Genomic DNA, 27,059 nt, shown 5'->3' with positions numbered 1-27,059 from the left:
TATAAGTTACAAATATTATTCCTAGTGAAATCTCACTACAACAAAATCTCAATATAACAAATATTTCAATGAAGAAAATTCAGTTATTTCATATGGGTGATGGTCCACTCATTTCAATAATATTTAACATGATATTTTTAACCCCCAAAATTTAAGAATAACATATCCAGTAAAAAACAAAACTACCTGTATAACTGTTACCCAGATCAAATTACAGAACATTTCCAGCCCTTCTGAGGCTTCTGACATGGATCCTTCCAAAAAATCTAGATCATCTGATATACACTCTTCTGTGTGCCTTCCTTTAGTCAAATTCTTACCAAATTCATCCATGTTGCAGTAGTTTCATCTTTTTAATTGAGTATTCCATTGTATGAATATAGTACAATTTATTTATCTGTTCTACTGTAGATGAATATTTAGTTTATTTCCAGTTTGGGGCTATTATGAATAACACAGCTACACAAATTCTTATGTTTTGGTGGACATGCACACTGTTGAACATAAACTTAGAAGCAGAGTTGCTGGTCCTAAGTCCATGCACAATTTCCTACTCCTATAGATGCGTAGTTTATGAGAGTTGTAGTTGTTCCATATCTTTGTCATTGCTTGATAGAATCAGTTTAAACTTTTTTAGCCGGTCTGGTAGGTGCAGAATGGTATTTTATTTTGGTTTTAATTTGCATTTCCCAAACGATGTTTAGAATCTTTTCATATGCTTATTGCCCATTTGGACATCCTTATTTATGAAATGTCTTCCTGTCTTTTGTCCATTAAAAAATTATTTGGCTATATTTTTCTTATTGATTTGTAGGAGTTGTTTATATGTTTTAGATAGAAGTTGTGCCTAGGTACTGTAGTTATGTTCCTGTTCCTCTGTGGCATGCCTTTTCAATCTCTTCATAGCATGTTTGGATGAACAGAAGTTTTTAATTTAATGAAATCCAAGTCATCTACCATTTCAAACAAGGTTAGCATTTTTTTGTGTGTCCAATTAAAGAAATCTTTGCCCACCTCAAGATCATGGAGATATTCTCCTGTGTGAGGGTGTGAAGATAATTTATTATTTTACCTTTCCCTTAGTACCTCCCATAGGTCCAGTGATGAGGTACCCACTCAGCTTTGTTTATCTGGGAATGTCTTAATCTCTCCTTCATTTTTGAAAGATAATTTTGCCAGATATAAGTTGTCAGTTTTTCTTTCAGCACTTTAAATATGTCATCCCACTGTCTTGCCTCTGATTTCCATTGAGAAATCTGCACTTAATCTCACTGAGATTCCTTTATATGTGACATGTTGCTTCTCTTTTGTGGGTTTCAGATTCTCTCTTTTATCTCTAACATTCAACAATTTAATTATAATATGCAGCAGTGTGGGTTTATTTGGCTTTATCCTGTTTGGAGTTTGCTGAATATGTATATTCATGTCTTTTGTAAATTTTGTGAAGTTTTCAGCAATTATTTCTTTGAACATTCTCTCTGCCCTTTTCTCTTTCTTCTCTTTCTGGGAATCCCATAATGCATATTCTGGTTCACCTGATGGTGTCCCACAGGTTCCTGATGCACTGTACACTTTTGTTCTTTCTTCCTTCTGTCCCTCAAACTAGATGGTTTTAATTGTGTTATCTTCAAGTTCTTCTGCCAGCTCCAATTTACTGTTAAGCTGCTCTGGGGAATTTAAATTTCTGATTCTGTGATCTTCAGCTCTGTTTGGTTCCTTCTCATAACTTCTACCTCTCTACTGATACTTTGTTTTTGTTCATTTATTGTTTCTTCCTTGATTTTCTTTAGATCTTTGTCTAGGTTTCCATTAGCTCTTTGAGCATATTTAGGACCACTTTTTAAAAAGGATTTGTCTGTTATGTCCCAGGTCTGGTCGTCCTCACTGATAACTTTAATTTCCTCCTTTCCCGGGGCTATTGCTTCCTTTTATTTGCTAGATTTTGTAATTTTTTGTTGAAACTTTGACATTTTGATATCTGAGGGTGCTATTGCTGAAATTTAGACTCCGAGGCATCTATTCCTCAAGTCTGTTTTCCACCTAGTGTTATGTCAGAGCTTTCCTTGAATGCCAGGAACTAACAAAAAGAAAAAAATGGGGGTTTGGGAGAAAACACTTCTCCAGGTCATTACAGACTGACCTGTGTGACTACTCTCCTTCAGGATTTATCCATAAAATAAATTTAGAAAATAGCTTGAGTCTGAAGTGTAGTTGCTGCATTGAACCTTTCAGCACCTGCTGAGTCTTGTCTTGTCTTGGCCATGCCCATGTGGCCCATGGAACTCCCCCATTTATAGGATGGGAATGTCATCTTTTTCCCAGGAAAGAGTTTCCTCATGGTTCCAGGCACTGCATTGTATGTCTTACAGCCAGCAATCTCTTGCCCCAGGCAGCCACTTGACTGTTCTGGGATGGTAAATCTCTCGGGCCACACTAGACAGACTGGACCAGATATATATGCTTCTAGTACATGCATGAGGGTTATTCTGCTCCATCTGGAATGGGGAACAAGGATCTGTACCAAGAGAACAGGACACCTCCAAGTTGAGCAGGGAGGAAGGGACCAGCCAGGGCACCAAGAGATCCAACCTAAAAGGTTGTCTTTTTCTTGATAGAGCACTCATCCTGATACTCCAGTCCTTTAACTCTTCTCTGGAGCTTTGAAAAAGACATTCTAGTTTTTCAAAGCTTCTGTGATAAGATGGAGCTCTGAAGTATCTCACTTCCCCATTTTGAGTGGGGCAGGGCCTCATGCTGATTTAAAAAAGTCATTTAAAAATTTTTTATTAGAAAAGCTATAGCTTTAGAGAAAAATCATGCAGAAAATACAGACTTCCCATATACTCTTCAATACACACACATAGCATGGTTTTTCCATTATTAGCACTTTGTATTAGTGTGGTACCTTTGTTACAACCAATGAAACAAATATTATAATTATACTATTAACTATAGTCCATAGTTTACCTTAGGGCTCACTCTATTGTACAGTCCTATGGATTTAAATTTTTTTATTTTAGTAACATAAAAACAATATAAAATTTCCCCTTTTAACCACATTCAAATACATAATTCAATGGTGTTAATTAAAATCACAATGTTGTGCTACCATCATCATCATCCATAATCAAACTTTCCATTACCCCAAACTGAAACTGTACCAATTAAACATTAATTCCTCTACCACCATCCTGGCCCTTAGTAACCTGCATGCTAGTTATTGATTCTATGAATTTGCTTATTCTAATTACTTCAGATCAGTTCAGTGAGATTAGATAATATTTGTCCTTTAGTGTTTGGCTTAATTTACTCAACATGTCTTCAGTGTTCATCTATGTTGTTACATACATCAGATTCACTTCTTTTTATGGCTGAATAATATTCTATTTTATGGAAATACCACATCTTGTTTATCCTTTCACCTGTTGTTAGACACTTAGGTTCCTTCCATTTTTAGGCAATTTCAAATAATGCTGCTGTGAACACTGGTGCAAAAATACCTGTTTGACTCCCTGTTTTCAATACTTTTGGGTAAATACTAGAAGTGAGATTGCCAGGTCACATGGTAATTCCACACTTAGCTTTCTATGGAACCACCAAACTGTTTTCCACAGCAAATGCACCATTTTACATTCCCATCAACAATGAACAATTATTCCTATTTCTTCACACACACTCTGTTTGTTTGCTAAAGCTGCTGGAATGCAATATATCAGAAATGGATTGGCTTTTGCAATGGGGATTTATGAACTTACAATTTACAGTTCTTAGGCCATGAAAATGTCTCAATTAAGGCATCAACAGGATGTTACCTGGACTCTGAAGACAGACTGCTGGCATCTGGGACACCTCTGTCATATGGGAATGCACATGGTGGATGTCTGCTGGTTCTTCACTCCCAGGTTTTATTGCTTTCAGCTTCTGGTTTCAGTGTTTTCCTCTGTGGGTCTTCTCTTAGCTTCTCGGGGCTTTTTTCTTTAAGCTCTTTGGGTTTTTATACCTTTTATCCTCTCAGAAAGGACTTCAGTAAAAGAATCAAAACCTACCTTGAATAGGCTGGTTCACATCTTGATTGAAACAATTTAACCTAACAGTCTGCACCCACAAGAATGTATTTTAAAAAATGGTCTTTTTCTGGAGTACAAAACAGCTTCAAATCACCACACGTATTTTCTGTTTTTTTTGAACAGCAGCCATTCTAATGCGTGTGAAATCTCACGGTGGTTTTGATTTGCATTTCTCTAACGGTAAATGATGCTGAGCATTTGTTCATGTGTTTATAGATCTTTGTATATTATCTTTGGAAAGACGTCTATTCAAGTTTTTGTTCATTTTTAAATTGGGTTGTTTGTCTTTTGTTCTTGAGTTACATTATCTCTCTATATATTGTAGTTATTAAACCATTACCAGATATGTTGTTTCCAAATATTTTCTCACATTCCACAGGTTGTCTTTTTACTTTCATGAAGTCCTTTATGCACAAAAGGTTTAAATTGTGAAGAAGTCCCATTTATCTATGTTTTCCTTTGTTGTTCATGCTTTAGCTTTCAAGTCTAAAAACCTATTACCTATTACAAGGTCCTAAAGATGTTCACTATGTTTTCTTCTAGGAGTTTTATAGTTTTTGTTCATATATTTAGGTCTTTGGTCCATTTTGAGTTAGTTTTTGTATATGGTATGTGGTGGGGATCCACCTTCATTCTTTTGGATATGGATACTGAGTTTTCCAAGCACTGTTTGGAGAAAAAAATTATTCTTTCCCTGTTGAGTGGACTTCGCATTCTTGTCAAAAATCAGTCAGCCATATATGTAGAATGGAATGATATCTTAATATTTTGTCTGTTAATTTTTTTTAATTAATAAAAAAATTAAAAAAAAAATCAGTCAGCCATAGATGTAAGGGTTTGTTTCTGGACTCTTAATTCTATTCCACTGGTCTATATGTCTGTCCTTATGCCACTATCATGCTGTTTGATTACTTTAACTTTGTAGAAGATTTTAAAATCAGGAAGTGTGAATCTTCCAACTTCTTTCTTTTTCAAGATGTTTTTGGCTGTTTTCCTTACCCTTCCATATAAATGTTTTTCGGTTTTCTTTTTTGCCTCTCTTTCTTTTTTTTATTGATATATATTATATATTCATATACCATGTAATCCTCCAAAGTGTACAGTCAATAGTTCACAATATCATCATATAGCTGTGCATTTACCATAACAATCAACTTTCTTGTGTGTGTGAAAAATAACATTTATACAAAAAAAGTAATACATTTCAAAGCACATAGCAACAATCAGTTGTAAACAGATTTCAGTTTGGTAGGGGTTACAATTCTACATTTAGGTGTTTACTTCTAGCTGCCGTAAGATACTGGAGACTAAAAGAAATATTAATATAATGATTTAGCAATCATACTCATTTGTTAAACGCTACCTTGTCTGTATAACTCCACCATCACCTTTGATCTTTCTGTTCCTTTTTAGGGGTATTTAGGCTATGCTCACTCTAGCTTTTTCATGTTGGAAGGGGCTGTCAATAATATGGGATAGGAAGATGGGACTAGTTGATGTTCTGGAGAGGCTGGCCCCTCTACATTTCAGGAGTTTTCTGGTCCAGGGACCCATCTAGAGGTTGTAGGTTTCTGTTACAAGTTACTCTCATGCATGGAACCTTTGTAGAAGCTTATATAATGCCCTAGTGTTTTTTAGGATTAGCAGGAATGAATGGTTTTGGTTGGGGTTTGGCAAGTTATAATAGATAGCAATATCTAACTGAAGTGTGTATAAGAGTGACCTCTAGAGTAGCCTCTCAACCATTACAGAGTTGGACTTAGAGAGAGTCCACATCTGATCAACAAAAGAGGTCCTCCAGAGCTAACTATTAGGCATACCTATAGGTAAGCTAAACTCCACTATATCCCTTCCATATAGATATGATGATCAGCTTTTTCATTTCTGTAAAAAAAAGGTTGTTCGAATTTTGATTGGGACTGTACTGAATCTATAAATGCCTTCAGGTAGAACTGACATCTTAACAATATTTATTCTTTTAACCATGACCACAGAATGTCCTTCCATTTATTTAGGCCTTCTTTTTTTTTTTTTTTTTTTTTTTTTTTTAAAGGAAAGACAGAGAGAAGGAAGGAAGGATAGAAGGAAGAAAGGGAAACATTTTTAAACATTTTCTTGTTTTATTGTATTTTGTTTCTTTGTTTTTGTTACATGGGCTGGGGCCGGGAATCGAACCGAGGTCCTCCGGCATAGCAGGCAAGCACTTTGCCCGCTGAGCCACCGCGGCCCGCCCTAGGCCTTCTTTGACTTTTAGCAATGTTTTATAGTTTTTCATGTACATGTCCTTTAAATCGGTGGTTAAATTTATTCCTAGATACATCATTCTTTTAGTTGTTATTGTAAATGGAATTTTTCCTTGATTTCCCCTTCAGATTGTTCATTGCTAGTGTACACGTCTGATTTTTGCATGTTGATCTTGTACCCTGCCACTTTGCTGAATTTATTTATTAGTAGTTCTGTTGTGGATTTTTCAGGATTTTCTGTATATGACATTATATATAAAATGTCATTGGCACCCAGGCAAAGTTTCACTTCTTCCTTTCCAATTTGGAGACATTTTATTTCTTTTTCTTAACTAATTGCTCCAGCAAATAGTACTTCCAATACAATACTGAGGAACAATGGTTCGGTTTCATTGATTACACATTTGTTTTCTATTTCATTAATTTATATACTTAGTTTTTTAATTTTCTTCTTTCTACTTTCTTTTGGGTTTAATTTGCTGTTTTTTTTTTTAGTTTCATAAAACTAAAAATTTCCCTTAGGTCAAATGTATTCATCATATACTTCAAACAATCCATATCTTTATTGCATTTTTTTTGGTTTGCCTATTTTACTAAGAGAAGTGTACAGTTTTCATATAAAGAAAAAATATGAACGTCAATGAAGTTCATTAAAACGGGACTAGATTTGCAACTTTTTTTTTGCTTATCTGAACCTTTCAATTGGATTTACACGTTTTCCCAAAACAAAACTTGCCACTTAGAGCCACAGCATGGGTCAATTTGTACTCACCTTTTTCTTCAACCTTTGGCTCAAAATTCATCTCTTTTAGAAAAACCTCCCTTAAATTAACTTCACCCAACTGATTACTCCTTTACTCTGAATTCCTCTAGTCACCTACATATTTTAGATGGCACTAGTTTATTTTTCATTTGATACATTAAGGTATGCATTTGACACAAATATATTTTTTTTACTATTCCTTCCATGAAATATACTAGTAAATGTAGAGTGTGCTTTTTTATATGGGGCAGGGGGGAGGATAAAGTAGAGGGGAGGATATGGAATAATATTTTTAATTTCATTTTTCTTAAGAAGTTGTTAAGCATTATCTTTTTCAAAAAAAGTAAAGCAGATTCTGTTTTCATTAAAAACCTCTGGCCTCTCCTGGTGCCTGCCCATGCAAACAAACAAACAAACAACAAAAAACCTCTGGCCTCATATGACCCAGCAATACCATTGCTAGGTATCTACTCAGAGGACATGAGGACAAAGACACAGACATTTGCACACCAAGCTTATAGCGGCATTATTTACAATTGTGAAGAAATGGAAACAGCCAAAATGTTCATCAACAGACGAGTGGCTAAACAAGCTGTGGTATATACATATGATGGAATATAATATTCTGTAAAACAGAATAAGTTATGAAGCATGTAACAACAAGGATGGACCTTAAGGACATTATGCTGAGTGAGATTAGCCAGAAATACTGTATGGTTTCACTGATATGAACTAACATTAATGAATGAACTTGGAGAATTTCCGTTAAGAATAGAGGTCATCAGGAGATAGAAATAGGGTAGATATTGGGTAATTGAAACTGAAGGGATAAGACTGTACAATGGGACTGATTGTAAAATTTCAGAAATGGATAGCACAATACCACCTAACTGTAATACAGTAATGTTAGAACACTGAATGAAGCTGAATGTAAGAATGATAGAGAGAGGAGGGCTGGGGGCACAAATGATATCAGAAGGAAAGATATTCAATAAAGACTGCGATGGTATAATCTAGGAATGCCTAGAGTATATAACGATAGTGACTAAATGTACAAATTTAAAAAATGTTTCTGCATGAGGAAGAACAAAGGAATACCGTTACCACAGGGTGCTGAAAATGGTAATTAATGTTTAAAACTTTTAACTTAATGTGTAAGACTAGAGCAAAAAATATTTGGTACAAATTTTTTATTTCAACTAGTGCATTTCCTAATATAACTTATGTAGACAGCTTAACTGAACACCATAAATACATGGAACCTTGAGTAGGACATGAGATTTTGTTGGTTTGTCCAGAGTGATGCCCTGATAAATCCCAGAAGGATCTGAACAGTGAATAAAAAAGTATTTTCAAAGTCCCCTTTGGGGAATGGTGAGAAAGAGGGAAAATTTAACTTCCCCAAGTTGAATTCTTGATATTCTCACAAGCAGTGAGGACAACCAAAGCTATAGGCTGAGCCCCAAATCTTGGGGTTTGCTCATATGAAACTTAACCCTACAAAGGACAGGTCAAGCCTACTTAAAATTAGGCCTAAGAGTCACCCCAGGAGAACCTCTTTTGTTGTTCAGATGTGGCCTCTCTCTCCAGCCAACACAACAAGCAAACCCACCACCCTCCCCCTGTCTACGCAGGACATGACTCCCAGGGGTGTGGATCTTCCTGGCAACGTGGGACAGAAATCCTAGAATGAGCTGAGACTCAGCATCAAGGGATTGAGAAAAACCCTAGAATGAGCTGAGACTCAGCATCAAGGAATTGAGAAAACCTCGACCAAAAGGGGGAAGAGAGAAATGAGACAAAATAAAATGTCAATGGCTGAGAGATTCCAAACAGAGTCGAGAGCTTATCCTGGAGGTTATTCTTATGCATTAAATAGATATCACCTTGTTAGTTAAGATGTAATGGAGAGGCTGGAGGGAACTGCCTGAAAATGTAAAGCAGTATTCCAGTAGCCATGTTTCTTGAAGATGATTGTATAATGATATAGCTTTCACAATGTGACTGGGTGGTTGTGAAAACCTTGGGTCTGATGCTTCTTTTACGTACCTTATCAACAGACAAGTAAAACATATGGAATAAAAATAAATAATAGGGAAAACAAATGTTAAAATAAATTTAGATTGAAATGCTAGTGATAATGAAAGGGAGGGTAAGGGGTATGGCATGAATGAATTTTTTTCTGTTGTTGTTTTATTTCTTTTTCTGAATTCTGATGCAAATGTTCTAAGAGAAATGATCATGATAATGAGTATACAACTATGTGATAATATTGTGAATTACTGATTATATATGTAGAATGGAATGCTCATAAGTTAAGAACGTTAGTGTTTGTATGTTGGTATATTTAATAAATAAAATAAATTAATAAAAAAACCCTCTGGCCTCAAAATTTTAAAAAGTTTTAAAATATCCTTAATATGCAAGTCTGTCTTTTGAGAGGTTATGAAATTCTGAAATGGTTATTTTGTAATGAAGCCTGATAAATGTGAGTCAATTGCTGTTCTTTCTTTCCTTTTATTATTATTTTTAAATGGTTAAGAATACATTCTTTGGGTCACACAGAGTCCCAGTTCTAACTAACCTTCATCTGTGACTGTAGGAAAGATATCATTTAATTTCTATAAAATAAAAATAATTAAATTACCTAAGACAACTGCAGGACAGGTTTTGGCACAGAGTAAGCATTTAATAAACGTTGGTTGCTCAAAAAAATATCTAAAAGAGAATGATGAACAGTCCTGGAGAAAATAAAACCATGTAGCTATGGTCTTTACAAATGTGTGGTCTCCATTCTCACCTAGACTTTCCACATTGCTCTCTGATTCTTCTACCTATTCATATTTAGTTCTAAGCTTCCACACAGTGGTCATTCTCTTTAAGCTTTATCCCACCACCTCCTCCCACATAATTTTTAACTTTGAATATTCTACCCCACAGAAAAAAAGAGGATTCCAGCTCTTTGACTGCCAGCCCCACATACCCTCTCAATTCACCTCTGTCTTAGGAGAAAGCATTCTGTTTAGTACTAATACCTTTATCTCTCTTAGTTGTATCTCACTTCAACTCTGCGCTGGTTTGAAAGGATGTATGTCCCCTAAAAAAGCCACATTTTAATCTAAATCCCATTTCGTAAAAGCATAATAATCCTTATTCAATACTGTATGTTTGAATCTGTAGTTAGATCATCTCCCTGCAGATGTGATTTTAATCAAGAGTGATTGTTAAACTGGATTAGGTGATGACATGTCTCCACCCATTTGGGTGGGTCTTGATTAGTTTCTGGAGTCCTATAAAAGAGGAAACACTTCGGAGAATGAAGGAGATTCAGAGACAGCAGAGGATGCTGCAGCACCACGAAGCAAAGACTCCACTAGCCAGTGCTTTGGAGATGAAGAAGGAAAACACCTCCCTGGGAGCTTCATAAAATCAGAAGCCAGGAGAGAAAGCCAGCAGATGACGCTGTGTTCGCCACGTATCCTTCCAGCCAAGAGAGAAACCCTGACCATGTTCGCCATGTTCCTTCTCACTTGAGAGAGAAACCCTGAACTTCATCAGCTTTCTTGAATCAAGGTATCTTTCCCTGGATGCCTGTGATTGGACATTTCTATAGATTTGTTTTAACTGGGACATTTTCTCAGCCTTAGAACTGTACACTAGCAACTTATTAAATTCCCCTTTTAAAACGCCATTCCATTCCTGGTATATTGCATTTCTGTAGCTAGCAAACTAGGACAAACTCCTAAGAGAACTCCCTCTATGACCTACCTTTTTCGGAATATGCTCAACAACTGGTTTATTCTCCTTAATATTATATTTATAAATATGCCTAAATCTCTGTCTTAAAAAAAAACAGTAAAATATTCCTTGATTCTAACATTCCTTGATTCCTTGCTCCCCTCAGTCCCCAATATAAATGTTTCTCAGTCAAGATTCTTCAAAGAGAAGGAAATATTCCTTTTTTCTATTTCTATTTCTAATTCTCATCTTACTGGACCTCCCTTGGAACACTGACACAACTCACTCAACACATTGAAACCCTACTTGTGAGAGTACCTCCTATCTCTTGCCATTCCTTTCCAATCTCTTTCATGGTCTCCTCTTAAATATCAATGTTTCCCTAGGGTTTTGTCCTACATCATTTTATTTCACTATATACCCTCTACCTAGAGGACCTTTCCTTGTTTTAACTACTACCTATTATTGCAGATTGCCTATTTCCAGACCAGACCAGACCAGACTTCTTACAAGCTTTAAACCTATAACTATAGTATCCCACTGTATATTAAACATTTTGACTGTTACACAGGGAACTAAGTGTCTTCATGTCTGAAATAAAATCTATTATCCTTTTACTCAGAGGATAAATGCCTAGATGCATTTTCTGTCTCCACGAAGGAATTGCCATTTACCCAGTTGCCTACGTCAGAAGTTCAGGAAAGATTCTAAACTTCTCTCTTTTTTATCATTAATGTCTGGTCACCGGTTTCTGTTCATTTTCTTCTCCCAAATATTTCTTATACCCATAACATCTTCCTTAGTTCTACCATCATCATCCTGGTTTAAGACCTCACAATTTCTATTAAGTAACCAATTAAAGATTTTCCTAGTTTTTAGCTTAAATTTCACTAGTTATACATTTAAACATTCTGAAGTTATATATAGTTCTATAAGACCTGTAACAACAACAAAAAACTAGTAGTCTTCTACCTTTCCCCAGAGACACCCATTTTCTCCCTTTTTAACTCATTGTTTTGGTTTACTTCATGTCTCTTAATAACTTGCTTGAATTGTTATGTCTTGATTTTTCAGTTTTAGGCCTATCTGTTGACTTCCTCCTAGGGAAATCATTCATTTATTCATTCACCCAACAAATAGTTACTAGTGCCTAATATTATGCCAGGCACTGTTCTGGATCTTTTAGATACAGCAAACAGAACAGACAAGTATCTTATCTGGGGAGAATAAATCAGAATATTCTATGATTCTAAAATAAAATCTCTCCTGGCAAAGTAAAATGTCCTTCTTTTGTGCTCCAGTAGTTCACTGTGCATTTCTGTTCAGTGTACAGATTCTAAACTACAAAGTGTAAGACTATGGTTGGTGATGGTGTCTTGTTTAGACTTAAAGTGTGTTCCTCCTATGGTTCTGACGTGTCTAGCTGTGACTAGAGGGATCTCCTTGCTTGAAGAACCTGTTGGGAAGATGTTGGAAAGCTCAGATTATTCTAAAAAATGGGTCTGGGTAACTTTGGAAGAAGTGGATCTATGGATCTCTAGATTAATTATAAATGACTTGCTAATTTAAGCTTAAGTTTGAAGGTTAAAGGTAAAAACAGGATGATCAGAAAGGGAAAGCTACTTAGGTCATGATTAAATTTCAAACTGTTTGTATACAATTGGTTTTTCTGATTCAACATGATAATTTTATTTTAGTGTAGCAGAGTCCTATTTCTTATTAGTTTGATTATAAAAAAGGATAAAATGAAGTCCTGTGATAATACATGAAAATATATGCTATCACTATTTTTCTTTATCTCTTTGCTATATTTGTTTGATGCTATATTTGCTTGATTAATAAAAAGAATTCAATGAGGTAAAATGGTGTTTCAGAACTTATTTCTTAAGAAATTTACCCAGAAACACAGTTGGTATATTAGCGTCTTTTAAAAAAAGCTAAGGCATTAATTATTTGATATAGTTGTAAAAACTATACTATGAACTATAGATTTTAAGACTTTATATTTTATATATGCTAACTCTTCCTTAATGAACATTTTCTTCATTATGTTTTTTAATTTTTCTATTATTTTTTCTTTTAAAAAATAATTTGGTTTCAAATATTAAATATACAAATTATTGAGTTAACCACCATTTGTAGAGGAATTACAAAAAAATGCAGGTCTGAAAAAATGAAAATATTTTTCTGCCATGAGGTCTTGTTTGTGCTATCATTAATTCTCTAATTTAAAAAAAATTTAAAAACTACTTTCTGCTAAATTTTTCTGTAAACTACAAACTGCTCTAAAAAATACTGTATTAATTTTTAAAATGCTGAATAGTTACATAAAACTTATTAAACTACTATTGAAGAAATGTTAGAAAAATTTCTGGAAATAAACAGATATTTATGTTTCTCCTGAATACTATGGTTGCATTAGCCTCAAAAATTTTTCATTTATATATCTGAGCAGGATCTAAAAAATCATAAGCAGCCAATATATCTATGAGATATAAGAAGCAATTACATTTTTTGACAATTTCAGAAAAGACCTACTTTCTGTGAAGAATGTAAAATCACCTGTCAGAAAATTCAGAAACCACATAATTATTCAAATTTGATCATTGGTCAATACTGATCCCCCAAACACTGATGGCAACAATAAAATACTGCTAATAGATATAGGATAGTATTATCTTAACCATAATCATATACTATGACAAATACTAAAAAATGTTAGATGCATAGTCATTTAATGAAACATGAGTTCCCACTCTTTTACTCCATAAAGTTCTTTGAACAATACAATTTAAACATCTTTATAGTCTCTGTTTTGGCTTAGAAAATTAGGCTGTATTTAAAAACTTAAAACAGAGAAAATGCTTCTTAAACTGTTTAGCTGGTAAATCTTTACCAGCTAAATTCATTGCCATCCCAAGTGACATGTTACTCACAGAACATGTGCTACAGGGCCTGTGGGATATTTACTGCTTTTGTGGATAATCATTTCAACACCTTACCAGTTTGACAACAAACTGGGGCTTGAAATCTTCTCAAGAGACTAAACAAAGCATTTTAAAGGCTTGGACCTTGTCTTGGACATTGTTTTCTGACCTCCAATGACTGTAGCTATTAATAATGCAATACGCTACTGAAATTGATATCTCTGTGAAAGCAGAAAAAAATCCTGGGAAAAGACTGACATAAGCCTATTTGGAGCAAGGGTTTACATAGTGGGAAAATAAATAAGGAAAATTTTCCCCTATAGTATAATAAAACACCTCATCAGCAGATAAGAAAATTGTAGAAAGGAGTTTTGCTGAGATTAACAGGAGATTAAAATATCAAGCCACCTTTAACTTTAGAAAATTTGATTATATTTATAATATTTTTTTAACCTGAGGGAAAAGAGTTGGTTTTTAAATTGATTATTTAAAATATTGTGAAGTAACATAGAATGAAAATTGATTACCTAATCAAGTAGCAACAGAAGAGTAAACTAAGGATGAAGACAAATATAGCAGTGCCAAAAACCACAATATATATGTTGAGAGGCAGATTCTGGAATCCGATGTTAGGCATCCTGAAGTTATAATGTGGGAAATCCGCACTCATGGATGAACTGTGGATGAAGAAAAGAATGGGGGAAAAAATGTGTAAAGACTAAGAACCAAGACAGCATATCTTTATAAATGAATAAAGGTAAAAGATTTCTAACACTTGGCTTCATTTGAAAAACAAAATTGATAATTTATTAATATGTTTGCCATTCATTTATTCATTCATCATTCCACAACTATTTATTGCATGCTTACTATGTACCTGACACTATTCCAGAGGCCAGAGATGCTACATAAAAAGTTTTACAAGTTCTATTTGTTCTTTAAAAGGCATTTCACTGAACCAATTCCAGTAATCAAAACATATGAAAAGTTCAATCTCACAGAAGAGAGACAGGAGGAAAAAAAGACAAGTCTTAAGAATTTTCAAATCGTTAACCCTTCACTTGACTTATATAGTAGCAATGTGTATAACTGTTAAACACTAGAAATAACTTAGATATCTCATAAGTAGGTAAGAGAATACTTATGCGGTCATATGGTATAATATGAGGTCATGAACATCTATGTTCTCAAATAATCTTAATGTCAAAGGAAATATAAAGATATGTGGGGAAAATTAAGCAGAATATAAATTGTATATATAAAAATATGATGCCAATTTTGTAAGATAAAAAAATTGGTATATATGTATGATATGTATGTATGTATGTGTGTTTGTGTGCATGTGTATATACATATATACACACACATGTATATACACATATACATAGATATAAGGCAGAAAAAAGCCTGAAAGATACATATCAAAATGTTAACAGTGGCTTGAGGTTCACTAGTCATTTTGATTTTCTTCTTTATATATTTTTTATATTATTTTCTACAATCAAAATTATAATAAAAGCGGTAGTGCTGGTGTGTGTTTATTTTCTAATCCCTTTAGACCAGATACTGTTTAAAGCATTTCATTGGCATTATTTTATTTAATCCTCACATCAAACTTCTATAGGTAGATACTATAACTTCCCTATTTTAGAAGCAGGGAAACTAAGGCTTAGAATCATCCTGTCTTGTTTTGCTTTTAGGTGCATAGTCCAGGAATCCAACCCGAGTCTCCTGCATGGAAGGCGAGCATTCTACCACTGAACCACCTGAGCACCTGAACCGAAGTTTAGAGAATTTCAGTCACACAGTCATGACTGGTGAAGTAGGTTCAGGAGTTGGGCCTCTATGACTCCAAAGCCTATATGCTTTACTGTTTATTTCACATGTTAGTTTTATAGTCAGAAAACAGCAAATGGTGTTTAAACATTAAGAAAGGGTCTATCTCTAATGATCACCACATAGTTACAACTCTAGGAATGGAGGTTGTACCCTTTTTAGGTGAGGTGCTATAAAGTGTGATTATATGGAAGAAGAAATAGATATGATTCATCACACCTTCTCACTAGAGAATTTTTCTTGCCATTTTGATTCCTTATAAAATAAACAGCTCCTGCCAGGCCCATTTATCAAGACTAAAGACTGATAACTGAATTATAACTATGACTACTGCCAAAACAAAATACAGCAAAAATGTACCAAACACAATATTTCTACTTTTATTTATGTATGGAAAATTAAAAATGGGCTCACAGATCTTTAAAATCCTGCTGATTCCTGGAAGGGTTAACTACAGCATAATGTAACCACCACTGAAAAGCTGACTGGCTATATATGAAACTTAAGTCTCAGTATCACTTTAATTTCCAGCTTCTAATAACTTATACCAGAAACTTAATAGCTCTACAGAACAACTTCACTCCACAGTAATTCCTTTCTGAAAACTTCCCAATTTAAAGACTGGGCAATGTTTAATTAGTTTGGGTACTTCAGCCATTTCTGGGTTGGCTCAGTTACAGCAAGTTCTTTTACTCAAATATATAATTTCCTTTTTTCTATACTCAGATCTTTTTAGGAAAGGAGGGTAGGATGTAGTTAAAAAGTACTTCAGCAAAAGTATCTAGCACACATATATTGCAGGGCTAAAAGAAAATTACAGTGTACCAAACTTAGCTCTTAACTTTCAAACTGCTCTAACAGGGCCTTAATTCAGTGATATTTGCTATAATCAAGACTTAGATTACTGTCCTTCAAACCTTCAGAATTATATCTCATCAGACAAACTGGCCTTGGTAAAAGACCACTCATTTTAGGAAATATGAGATTAAGCATCCATGCTAGGTGGGTTGGTAGAGAGTAAATAAGCAAACAGGCAGAAGGGGTATGCTGTAAAAAGTGACATGTTTGCAGTATGCAGACCGACATGCTTGTTCCTAGGATGTCACTAACCAGATGCCAGAACTTGACCCCTCTTTCCTCAATTTTCTCAGCTTTTGAATGGGATAATGCCTACCCTATCAACTAACTTCAAGGGATTTCTGGAAGTATAAAATGAGAAAATAGATACTAAAATGTCTTCAAACTCTTAAAAAAGTTGGGGTAAAAAGATTAAAGTTTTAGCGTGTTTGTGTGCATGCAAGTGTGTGCGCATGTGCACTTTTTTGGGGGTGGGTGGGTGGGTGGGTACATTAAATAAAAACAGTGAATGTCAAAAGAAAGCCCACGAAGGCTCAAGCTTTTGGAGATGACACCACTAAGCCTTTCTCAGGGAGCTCCCCTGCAGGCACTGCCATGCTTTGTGCCAAGCGGCCTGCCTACCTGGCCCCCACAGGCGGGGATCTTGGCCAGATCAAAACTGGCCAGCTTGGAGTAAGGCTAGTGGTGTGAGAATGTTGTTCAAATAGGACTCCTTGCACTGGGAGGTACCATCAAGCAATTCTTGGAGAATTCTGAACAGAGACACATGCATACTCAGAGCATTAGAGGCAGTGCTGTCATCAGAAGGAAGAGACAGCTTCCTCGATGCTCCTGGTAACTGACTGCAAAAACTTTCCTGTGATTATTCATTTCTTGGAGGGGCTTTAAATTAACCCAGATTACCAGAAGAAAATTTATGAATCTTCTCCTTTCTTTTGATAAATGAAATGGCTTAGCTACAAATGATATGTTGGCCTAACAGTTCAGGTAGATGGTAGATTTTTCAAAGGAGATGTTAATCCCTAAACATTTTAGTTTTATAAAATCTTCATCATGTGCCTTTTCAGCATGAGTATTAATAATCTTTTAAAATAACAATCTTTAAAAAAGAGAGCTACATATTTATCATCCTACCAATAAACACTCTTTGCTACTTAGATATTACAAATGTAAAAGTTATTTAGTAATTGCTTCTTGTGGGAGTGAAGAGGAGAAATAGAATATATAATGCACTGTTGGATCTTACTCGGCATTTCTGAGGAAGAGTCCCTTCATTCATATGAAAATCTTTTTTTCACTCTTATATTACTCCTATATACTGAAATCTCTAGCTCCAACCTAAATGTCAAAACATCTTATCAATTTATAAACAAAACAAGACAGAAAGATCGGAATATGTTATCAATAATGGGATTTCTCACCAAAAAGATATAAAAGAACAGATTACCTGAGATTTGGATCCATAGAGGACCTGAGTTTAATACAATACACCACAGCTAGATGGGCTGCAGCAGCGTTTCTCAAAGCGTGTTTGATGGCCGCATTCTTCTTAGACCAGTTCCTGTTCCCTGGACAATAAGTACCATTATCACCATCCCAGTAGTCAGTATTTTACTTTTGCTTCAAAAATGTTCAGAAAGGGAGACACCAGGAGTTATACATATTACTGAGTTTTATAATTTATGGTCCACAAACCAGGAAAATACCACTTATTTGTTTCTTATAAATACAAATCCAAGAAATATATTTTAAGGAATATTACTTTAGGTTCTATTAAGCTATTTTTAAAAATTGATATATAACACATAAAAAATGCACCCAAATTAAGTGTATAGGTCAAAGAATTGGGACAAATGAATAGACCCATATTACCACTACCCCAATCAAGATACAGAATATATCCATCTTTCCAGAAAGCTTCCTTGCATCTGTTTGTATTTAATCACCAGCCCTAACCTGGATGTCTATCACTACAGATTAATTATCCTTATCCTAGAATTTCATAGAAATGGAATCACACAGTACATACTCTTTTGCGTCCGGCTCTACTTGCTTAGGAGGTCTATGGAAAACTCTTTTAATCTTAAACACTTACGTAAAATACTTCACGTTATATTCCTAGTGTGTCCTGTTACCTACAACTGCAGTCTCTTAAAGATCTTAATCTTTAAAAATATTGATTTTATTGTTGATCCTTTGGTATTTCTTTCTACATGGTATTCTTTTCAGTTAATTTTTCTCCAGGGAAGAAATTTCGTGCAACCATCACCCATAATCCAATTTTAGAACATTTCACCATCTCAAAAGAAACCTTCTACCCATTAGTCCCCACTCCTGATTCCCACTCTCAGCCCCAGACAATCACTAACCGACTTTCTGTCTCTGAAGATTTGCCTTTTCAGGATATTTCATGTAAATGGAATCACATGATATGTGGTATCATATGATATATGGTTTTTTATGTCTGGCTTCTTCATTTAGCATAACTTTATTTTAGCTTCATCCATGTTATAGTATATTGTAGCACTTTGTTCTTTTTATTGCCAAATAGTATTCCACTTCATGGGTAAGCGATATTCTTTCACCAGATGAGGGGCATTTGAATTGTTTCCAGGTTTTGGCTATTATGAATAGTGCTGCTACAAGCATTCATGTACAAGTTTTTGTGTGGACATATCTTCATTTTTCTTTTGTATATACCTTGGAGTGAAACTGCTGGATCATATGGTTACTCTATGTTTAACCTTTTGAGGAACTCTGAGACTGTTTTCCAAAATGGCTGCACCATTTTAGAATCTTACCAGTATGTATGATGGTTTTAATTTCTCCACATCTTGCCAACACTTGTTATTTTTTTGGTTTTAGCTATCCCAGTATGTGTGAATGGTATCTCACTGTTTTAATTTGCAGTTGCTTAAGGACTAATGAGGTTGAGCAGCTTTTCATGTGCTTATTGGCCATTCATATATCTTCTTTGGTAAGATGTCTGTTCAAATCACTTGCTCATTTTATATCTGGGTTGACTTCTTATTGTTGAGTCTGAATTCTTTATATATTCTGGATATTTTCTCCCAGTCTGAAGTTTGTCTTTCTGCTTTCATCATTTCTTAATGATGTGTTTTAAAGCACAAAATTTTAAAATTTTCATGATGATCAATTTACCAATTTTTCCCTTCATTGCTTAGAGTTTTGGTGTTGTATCTAAGAAATCTTTGTTTAATTTAAGGTCTAAAGATTTACTCGTATGTTTTATTTCAAGAGCTTTACAGTTTCAGCTATATTATCTTTTTATTTTTTATCTCTGTAACTGTTAAAATTTTATAGAAATAATGCATTTATAAAAAGATAAAGTGAATATATAATTGTTGATAGTGGTAAAATTATAGGTGGTTTTTCCTTACATTTTATGTCTTGTTTTCATGTATATCAAAAGATACATTCATATTATAAGACATATTATCTTTTTTTTTTTATTAACGGAAAGAAAAAAAAATTAACACAACATTTAGAAATCATACCATTCTACATATGCACTCAGTAATTCTTAACATCATCACATAGATGCATGATCATCATTTCTTAGTACATTTGCATCGGTTTAGAGGAACTAGCAACACAACAGAAAAAGATATAAAATGTTAATATAGAGAAAAGAAATAAAAGTAGTAATAATAGTAAAAAAAAAAAAAACAACCCTATAGCTCAGATGCAGCTTCATTCAGTGTTTTAACATGATTACTTTACAATTAGGTATTATTGTGCTGTCCATTTTTGAGTTTTTATATCTAGTCCTGTTGCACAGTCTGTATCCCTTCAGCTTCAATTACCCATTATCTTACCCTGTTTCTAACTACTGCTGGACTCTGTTACCAATGACATATTTCAAGTTTATTCTCGAATGTCCGTTCACATCAGTGGGACCATACAGTATTTGTCCTTTAGTTTTTGGCTGGACTCACTCAGCATAATATTCTCTAGGTCCATCCATGTTATTACATGCTTCATAAGTTTATCTTGTCTTAAAGCTGCATAATATTCCATCGTATGTATATACCACAGTTTGTTTAGCCATTCTTCTGTTGATGGACATTTTGGCTGTTTCCATCTCTTTGCAATTGTAGATAACGCTGCTATAAACATTGGTGTGCAAATGTCCGTTTGTGTCTTTGCCCTTAAGTCCTTTGAGTAGATACCTAGCAATGGTATTGCTGGGTCGTATGGCAATTCTATATTCAGCTTTTTGAGGAACCGCCAAACTGCCTTCCACAGTGGTTGCACCCTTTGACATTCCCACCAACAGTGGATAAGTGTGCCTCTTTCTTCGCATCCTCTCCAGCACTTGCCATTTTCTGTTTTGTTGATAATGGCCATTCTGGTGGGTGTGAGATGATATCTCATTGTGGTTTTGATTTGCATTTCTCTAATGGCCAGGGACATTGAGCATCTCTTCATGTGCTTCTTGGCCATCCGTATTTCCTCTTCCGGTAGGTGTCTGTTCAAGTCTTTTTCCCATTTTGTAATTGGGTTGGCTGTCTTTTTGTTGTTGAGTTGAACAATCTCCTTATAAATTCTGGATGCTAGACCTTTATCTGATATGTCATTTCCAAATATTATCTCCCATTGTGTAGGCTGTCTTTCTACTTTCTTGATGAAGTTCTTTGATGCACAAAAATGTTTAATTCTGAGGAGCTCCCATTTCTTTCTTTCTTTCTTCAGTGCTCTTGCTTTAGGTTTAAAGTCCATAAAACCGCCTCCAGTTGTGAGATTCATAAGATATCTCCCTACATTTTCCTCTAACTGTTTTATGGTCTTAGACCTAATGTTTAGATCTTTGACCCATTCTGAGTTAACTTTTGTATAAGGTGTGAGATACGGGTCTTCTTTCATTCTTTTACATATGGATATCCAGTTCTCTAGGCATCATTTATTGAAGAGACTGTTCTGTCCCAGGTGAGTTGGCTTGACTGCCTTATCAAAGATCAAATGTCCATAGATGAGAGGGTCTATATCTGAGCACTCTATTCGATTCCACTGGTTGATATATCTATCTTTATGCCAATACCATGCTGTTTTGACCACTGTGGCTTCATAATATGCCTTAAAGTCCGGCATCGCGAGACCTCCAGCTTCATTTTTTTTCCTCAAGATGTTTTTAGCAATTCGGGGCACCCTGCCCTTCCAGATAAATTTGCTTATTGGTTTTTCTATTTCTGAAAAATAAGTTGTTGGGATTTTGATTGGTATTGCATTGAATCTGAAGATCAGTTTAGGTAGGATTGACATCTTAATTATATTTAGTCTTCCAATCCATGAACACGGTATGCCCTTCCATCTATTTAGGTCTTCTGTGATTTCTTTTAGCAGTTTTTTGTAGTTTTCTTTATATAGGTTTTTTGTCTCTTTGGTTAAATTTATTCCTAGGTATTTTATTCTTTTAGTTGCGATTGTAAATGGGATTTGTTTCTTGATTTCCGCCTCAGCTTGTTCATCACTAGTGTATAGAAAAGCTACAGATTTTTGAATGTTGATCTTGTAGCCTGCTACTTTGCTGTACTCATTTATTAGCTCTAGTAATTTTGTTGTGGATTTTTCTGGGTTTTCTACGTATAGTATCATATCATCTGCAAACAGTGATAGTTTTACTTCTTCCTTTCCAATTTTGATGCCTTGTATTTCTTTTTCTTGTCTAATTGCTTTGGCTAGAACTTCCAACACAATGTTGAATAATAGTGGTGATAGTGGACATCCTTGTCTTGTTCCTGATCTTAGGGGGAAAGTTTTCAATATTTCCCCATTGAGGATGATATTAGCTGTGGGTTTTTCATATATTCCCTCTATCATTTTAAGGAAGTTCCCTTGTATTCCTATCTTTTGAAGTGTTTTCAACAGGAAAGGATGTTGAATCTTGTCAAATGCCTTCTCTGCATCAATTGAGATGATCATGTGATTTTTCTGCTTTGATTTGTTGATGTGGTGTATTACATTAATTGATTTTCTTATGTTGAACCATCCTTGCATACCTGGGATGAATCCTACTTGGTCATAATGTATAATTCTTTTTTTTTTTGTGGGCATTAACTTTTTTTTTTTTTATTAATTAAAAAAAGAATTAACAAAACAATTAGAAATCATTCCAATCTACATGTACAATCAGTAATTCTTAATAACATCACATAGTTGCATATTCATCATTTCTTAGTACATTTGCATCGATTTAGAAAAAGAAATAAAAAGACAACAGAATAAGAATTAAAACAATAATAGAAAGAAAAAAAAACAAAAAAAACAAAAACAAAAAACCTATACCTCACATGCAGCTTCATTCAGTGTTTTAACATAATTGCATTACAATTGGGTGGTATTGTGCTGTCCATTTCTGAGTTTTTATATCCAGTCCCGTTGTACAGTCTGTATCCCTTCATCTCCAATTATCCCTTCTCTTTTTTTTTTTTTTTAATTAACGGAAAAAAAGAAATTAACCCAACATTTAGAGATCATACCATTCTACACATGCAATCATTAATTCTTAACATCATCACATAGATGCATGATCATCATTTCTTAGTACATTTGCATTGGTTTAGAAGAACTAGCAACATAACCGAAAAAGATATAGAATGTTAATATAGAGAAAAAAATAAAAGTAATAATAGTAAAATCAAAACAAAACAAAACAAAACAAAACAAAAACCTATAGCTCAGATGCAGCTTCATTCAGTGTTTTAACATGATTACTTTACAGTTAGGTATTATTGTGCTGTCCATGATGTATAATTCTTTTAATGTGTTGTTGGATACGATTTGCTAGAATTTTATTGAGGATTTTTGCATCTATATTCATTAGAGAGATTGGTCTGTAGTTTTCTTTTTTTGTAATATCTTTGCCTGGTTTTGGTATGAGGGTGATGTTGGCTTCATAGAATGAATTAGGTAGTTTTCCCTCCACTTCGATTATTTTGAAGAGTTTGAGGAGAGTTGGTACTAATTCTTTCTGGAATGTTTGATAGAATTCACATGTGAAGCCGTCTGGTCCTGGACTTTTCTTTTTAGGGAGCTTTTGAATGACTAATTCAATCTCTTTACTTGTGATTGGTTTGTTGAGGTCATCTATTTCTTCTTGAGTCAAAGTTGGTTGTTCATGTCTTTCCAGGAACCCATCCATTTCATCTAAATTGTTGTATTTATTAGCGTAAAGTTGCTCATAGTATCCTGTTATTACCTTCTTTATTTCTGTGAGGTCAGTAGTTATGTCTCCTCTTCCATTTCTGATCTTATTTATTTGCGTCCTCTCTCTTCTTCTTTTTGTCAATCGTGCTAAGGGCCCATGAATCTTATTGATTTTCTCATAGAACCAACTTCTGGTCTTATTGATTTTCTCTATTGTTTTCATGTTTTCAATTTCATTTATTTCTGCTCTAATCTTTGTTATTTCTTTCCTTTTGCTTGCTTTGGGATTACTTTGCTGTTCTTTCTCCAGTTCTTCCAAGTGGACAGTTAATTCCTGCATTTTTGCCTTTTCTTCTTTTCTGATAAAGGCATTTAGGGCAATAAATTTCCCTCTTAGCACTGCCTTTGCTGCGTCCCATAAGTTTTGATATGTTGTGTTTTCATTTTCATTCGCCTCTAGGTATTTACTAATTTCTCTTGCAATTTCTTCTTTGACGCACTCGTTGTTTAAGAGTGTGTTGTTGAGCCTCCATGTATTTGTGAATTTTCTGGCACTCCGCCTATTATTGATTTCCAACTTCATTCCTTTATGATCCAAGAAAGTGTTGTGTATGATTTCAATCTTTTTATATTTGTTAAGACTTGCTTTGTGACCCAGCATATGGCCTATCTTTGAGAATGATCCATGAGCACTTGAAAAAAAGGTGTATCCTGCTGTTGTGGGATGTAATGTCCTATAAATGTCTGTTAAGTCTAGCTCATTTATAGTAATATTCAGATTCTCTATTTCTTTATTGATCCTCTGTCTAGATGTTCTGTCCATTGATGAGAGTGGTGAATTGAAGTCTCCAACTATTATGGTATATGTGTCTATTTCCCTTTTCAGTGTTTGCAGTGTATTCCTCACGTATTTTGGGGCATTCTGGTTCGGTGCGTAAATATTTATGATTGTTATGTCTTCTTGTTTAATTGTTCCTTTTATTAGTATATAGTGTCCTTCTTTGTCTCTTTTAACTGTTTTACATTTGAAGTCTAATTTGTTGGATATTAGTATAGCTACTCCTGCTCTTTTCTGGTTGTTATTTGCATGAAATATCTTTTCCCAACCTTTCACTTTCAACCTATGTTTATCTTTGGGTCTAAGATGTGTTTCCTGTAGACAGCATATAGAAGGATCCTGTTTTTTTAATCCATTCTGCCAGTCTATGTCTTTTGATTGGGGAATTCAGTCCATTAACATTTAGAGTTATTACTGTTTGGATAATATTTTCCTCTACCATTTTGCCTTTTGTATTATCTATATCATATCTGACTTTCCTTCTTTCTACACTCTTCTCCATTCCTCTCTCCTCTGTCTTTTTGTATCTGACTCTAGTGCTCCCTTTAGTATTTCTTGCAGAACTGGTCTCTTGGTCACAAATTCTCTCAGTGACTTTTTGTCTGAGAATGTTTTAATTTCTCCCTCATTTTTGAAGGACAATTTTGCTGGATATAGGAATCTTGGTTGGCAGTTTTTCTCTTTTAGTAACTTAAATATATCATCTCGCTGTCTTCTAGCTTCCATGGTTTCTGCTGAGAGATCTACACATAATCTTATTGGGTTTCCCTTGTATATGATGGATTGCTTCTCTCTCGCTGCTTTCAAGATCCTCTCTTTCTCTTTGACCTCTGACATTCTAACTAGTAAGTGTCTTGGGGAACGCCTATTTGGGTCTAATCTCTTTGGGATGCGCTGCACTTCTTGGATCTGTAATTTTAGGTCTTTCATAAGAGTTGGGAAATTTTCAGTGATAATTTCTTCCATTAGTTTTTCTCCTCCTTTTCCCTTCTCTTCTCTTTCTGGGACACCCACAACACGTATATTTGTGCGGTTCACATTGTCCTTGAGTTCCCTGATATCCTGTTCAAATTTTTCCATTCTTTTCCGGATAGTTTCTGTTTCTTTTTGGAATTCAGATGTTCCATCCTCCAAATCACTAATTCTATCTTCTGTCTCTTTAAATCTATCATTGTAGGTATCCGTTGTTTTTTCCATCTTTTCTACTTTATCCTTCACTTCCATAAGCTCTGTGATTTGTTTTTTCAGTTTTTCTATTTCTTCTTTTTGATCAGCCCATGTCTTCTTCATGTCCTCCCTCAATTTATCGATTTCGTTTTTGAAGAGGTTTTCCATTTCTGTTCGTATATTCAGCATTAGTTGTTTCAGCTCCTGTATCTCATTTGAACTATTGGTTTGTTCCTTTGACTGGGCCATATTTTCAATTTTCTGAGCGTGATCCGTTATCTTCTGCTGGCATCTGGGCATTTAGTCAGATTTCCCTGGGTGTTGGACCCCACAGGTTGAAAGATTTTTCTGTGAAATCTCTGGGTTCTGTTTTTCTTATCCTGCCCAGTAGGTGGCGCTCATGGCACACGTTTGTTTACGGGTTCCACCGTGAAAGTTGCTGTGGGTCCTTTAACTCTGGAAAACTCTCGCCGTAGGGGAGGTTCGGCAGCTGAAGCATCTTGGAAAAGTGCCAGCCGGCCCGGGGGTCCGAACGCGGGGAGGGTCACCGGCCGCCGCAGCACGGGAGAGCGCCCAACCGAATTTCCTAGTCGGCCCGGGGCGCCAAGCGTGGTGGGAGGGCGCCAGCTGTCGCAGCCCGGGAGAGTGCACTGTTCCCAGGCGGACTGGGGAGTCACGTGTTTGGAAGGGACCCCCCAGTCACCGTTCTCCGCAGTCTGGGGATTTCCGACCCAACTCTCTCAGTTGGTCCGGGGGGCCTCGCGTGGTGGGGGCACCAGCTGCCACGGCCCAAGGGGACCGCCTGCCCAATTCTGCCAGCTGGCCTGGGAAGGAGGAAGGGAGGGACTCTGGCCGCTTGCCGTCCTTCCCGGGAAAGCCCGCGCCCCTCGGTGATCTCACCGGAGCTGGTTCTCCCAGACAGTCAGCCGTTCCAGGATGGGGTATGCCGTCCCTTTGATCTCCGTCGTGGCTCCGGGAGTTGCTCTGTATTGTCTCCACTCCCCCAGTAGCTGTTCTGGAGGAGGAAAGGTGAGGGTGGAAAGGCTGTCGAGGCCGGTGGCGGAGGAGCCAGTGAAGGCGGAAGAGGGCACCGTGGTGGTTGGAGAGCCGCTGGAGCAGGAGGGGGAAGAGGGGAGAGGAGGGCGGGCGGGCCGGCTGCTGCGGGGCGTGGGCGCCGTACACCGGGCCGGCGGACAAAGAGGGGAGAGGGGGGCGGGCGGGCCGGCTGCTGCGAGGCGTGGGCACCGCGCGCCGGGCCGGTGGACAAAGAGGGGAGAGGGGGGCGGGCGGGCCGGCTGCTGCGAGGCGTGGGCGCCGCGCGCCGGGCCGGAGGACAAAGAGGGGAGAGGGGGGCGGGCGGGCCGGCTGCTGCGAGGCGTGGGCACCGCGCGCCGGGCCGGTGGACAAAGAGGGGAGAGGGGGGCGGGTGGGCTGGCTGCTGCGGGGCATGGGCGC

At 36.0% G+C, this 27,059-nt stretch overlaps 1 protein-coding gene across 8 annotated transcripts in view; it reads right to left on the bottom strand.

Moving 5' to 3' along the window:
- RNF24 (ring finger protein 24) overlaps positions 1-27,059 on the bottom strand; it is a 167,162-nt gene that overhangs the window by 64,815 nt on the left and 75,288 nt on the right. For 5 of the 8 annotated variants that reach the window (XM_077116507.1, XM_077116523.1, XM_077116534.1 and 2 more), the window contains 2 exons: positions 17,880-18,000; positions 14,266-14,415 (listed from right to left, as the gene is read on the bottom strand). In XM_077116507.1, the coding sequence (XP_076972622.1) occupies positions 14,266-14,415; positions 17,880-18,000 (271 nt within the window). Of the gene's footprint in view, positions 1-14,265; positions 14,416-17,879; positions 18,001-26,504; positions 26,620-27,059 lie in introns of all 8 variants that reach the window. The other 3 variants (XM_077116515.1, XM_077116568.1, XM_077116559.1) reach the window with 2 other exon arrangements.

Source organism: Tamandua tetradactyla, chromosome 1 (assembly GCF_023851605.1).
Source record: "Tamandua tetradactyla isolate mTamTet1 chromosome 1, mTamTet1.pri, whole genome shotgun sequence".
Lineage (NCBI taxonomy): Eukaryota > Metazoa > Chordata > Mammalia > Pilosa > Myrmecophagidae > Tamandua > Tamandua tetradactyla.
Note: the sequence above shows the minus strand (reverse complement) of the source record. Positions and strands in the feature narration are given on the sequence as shown.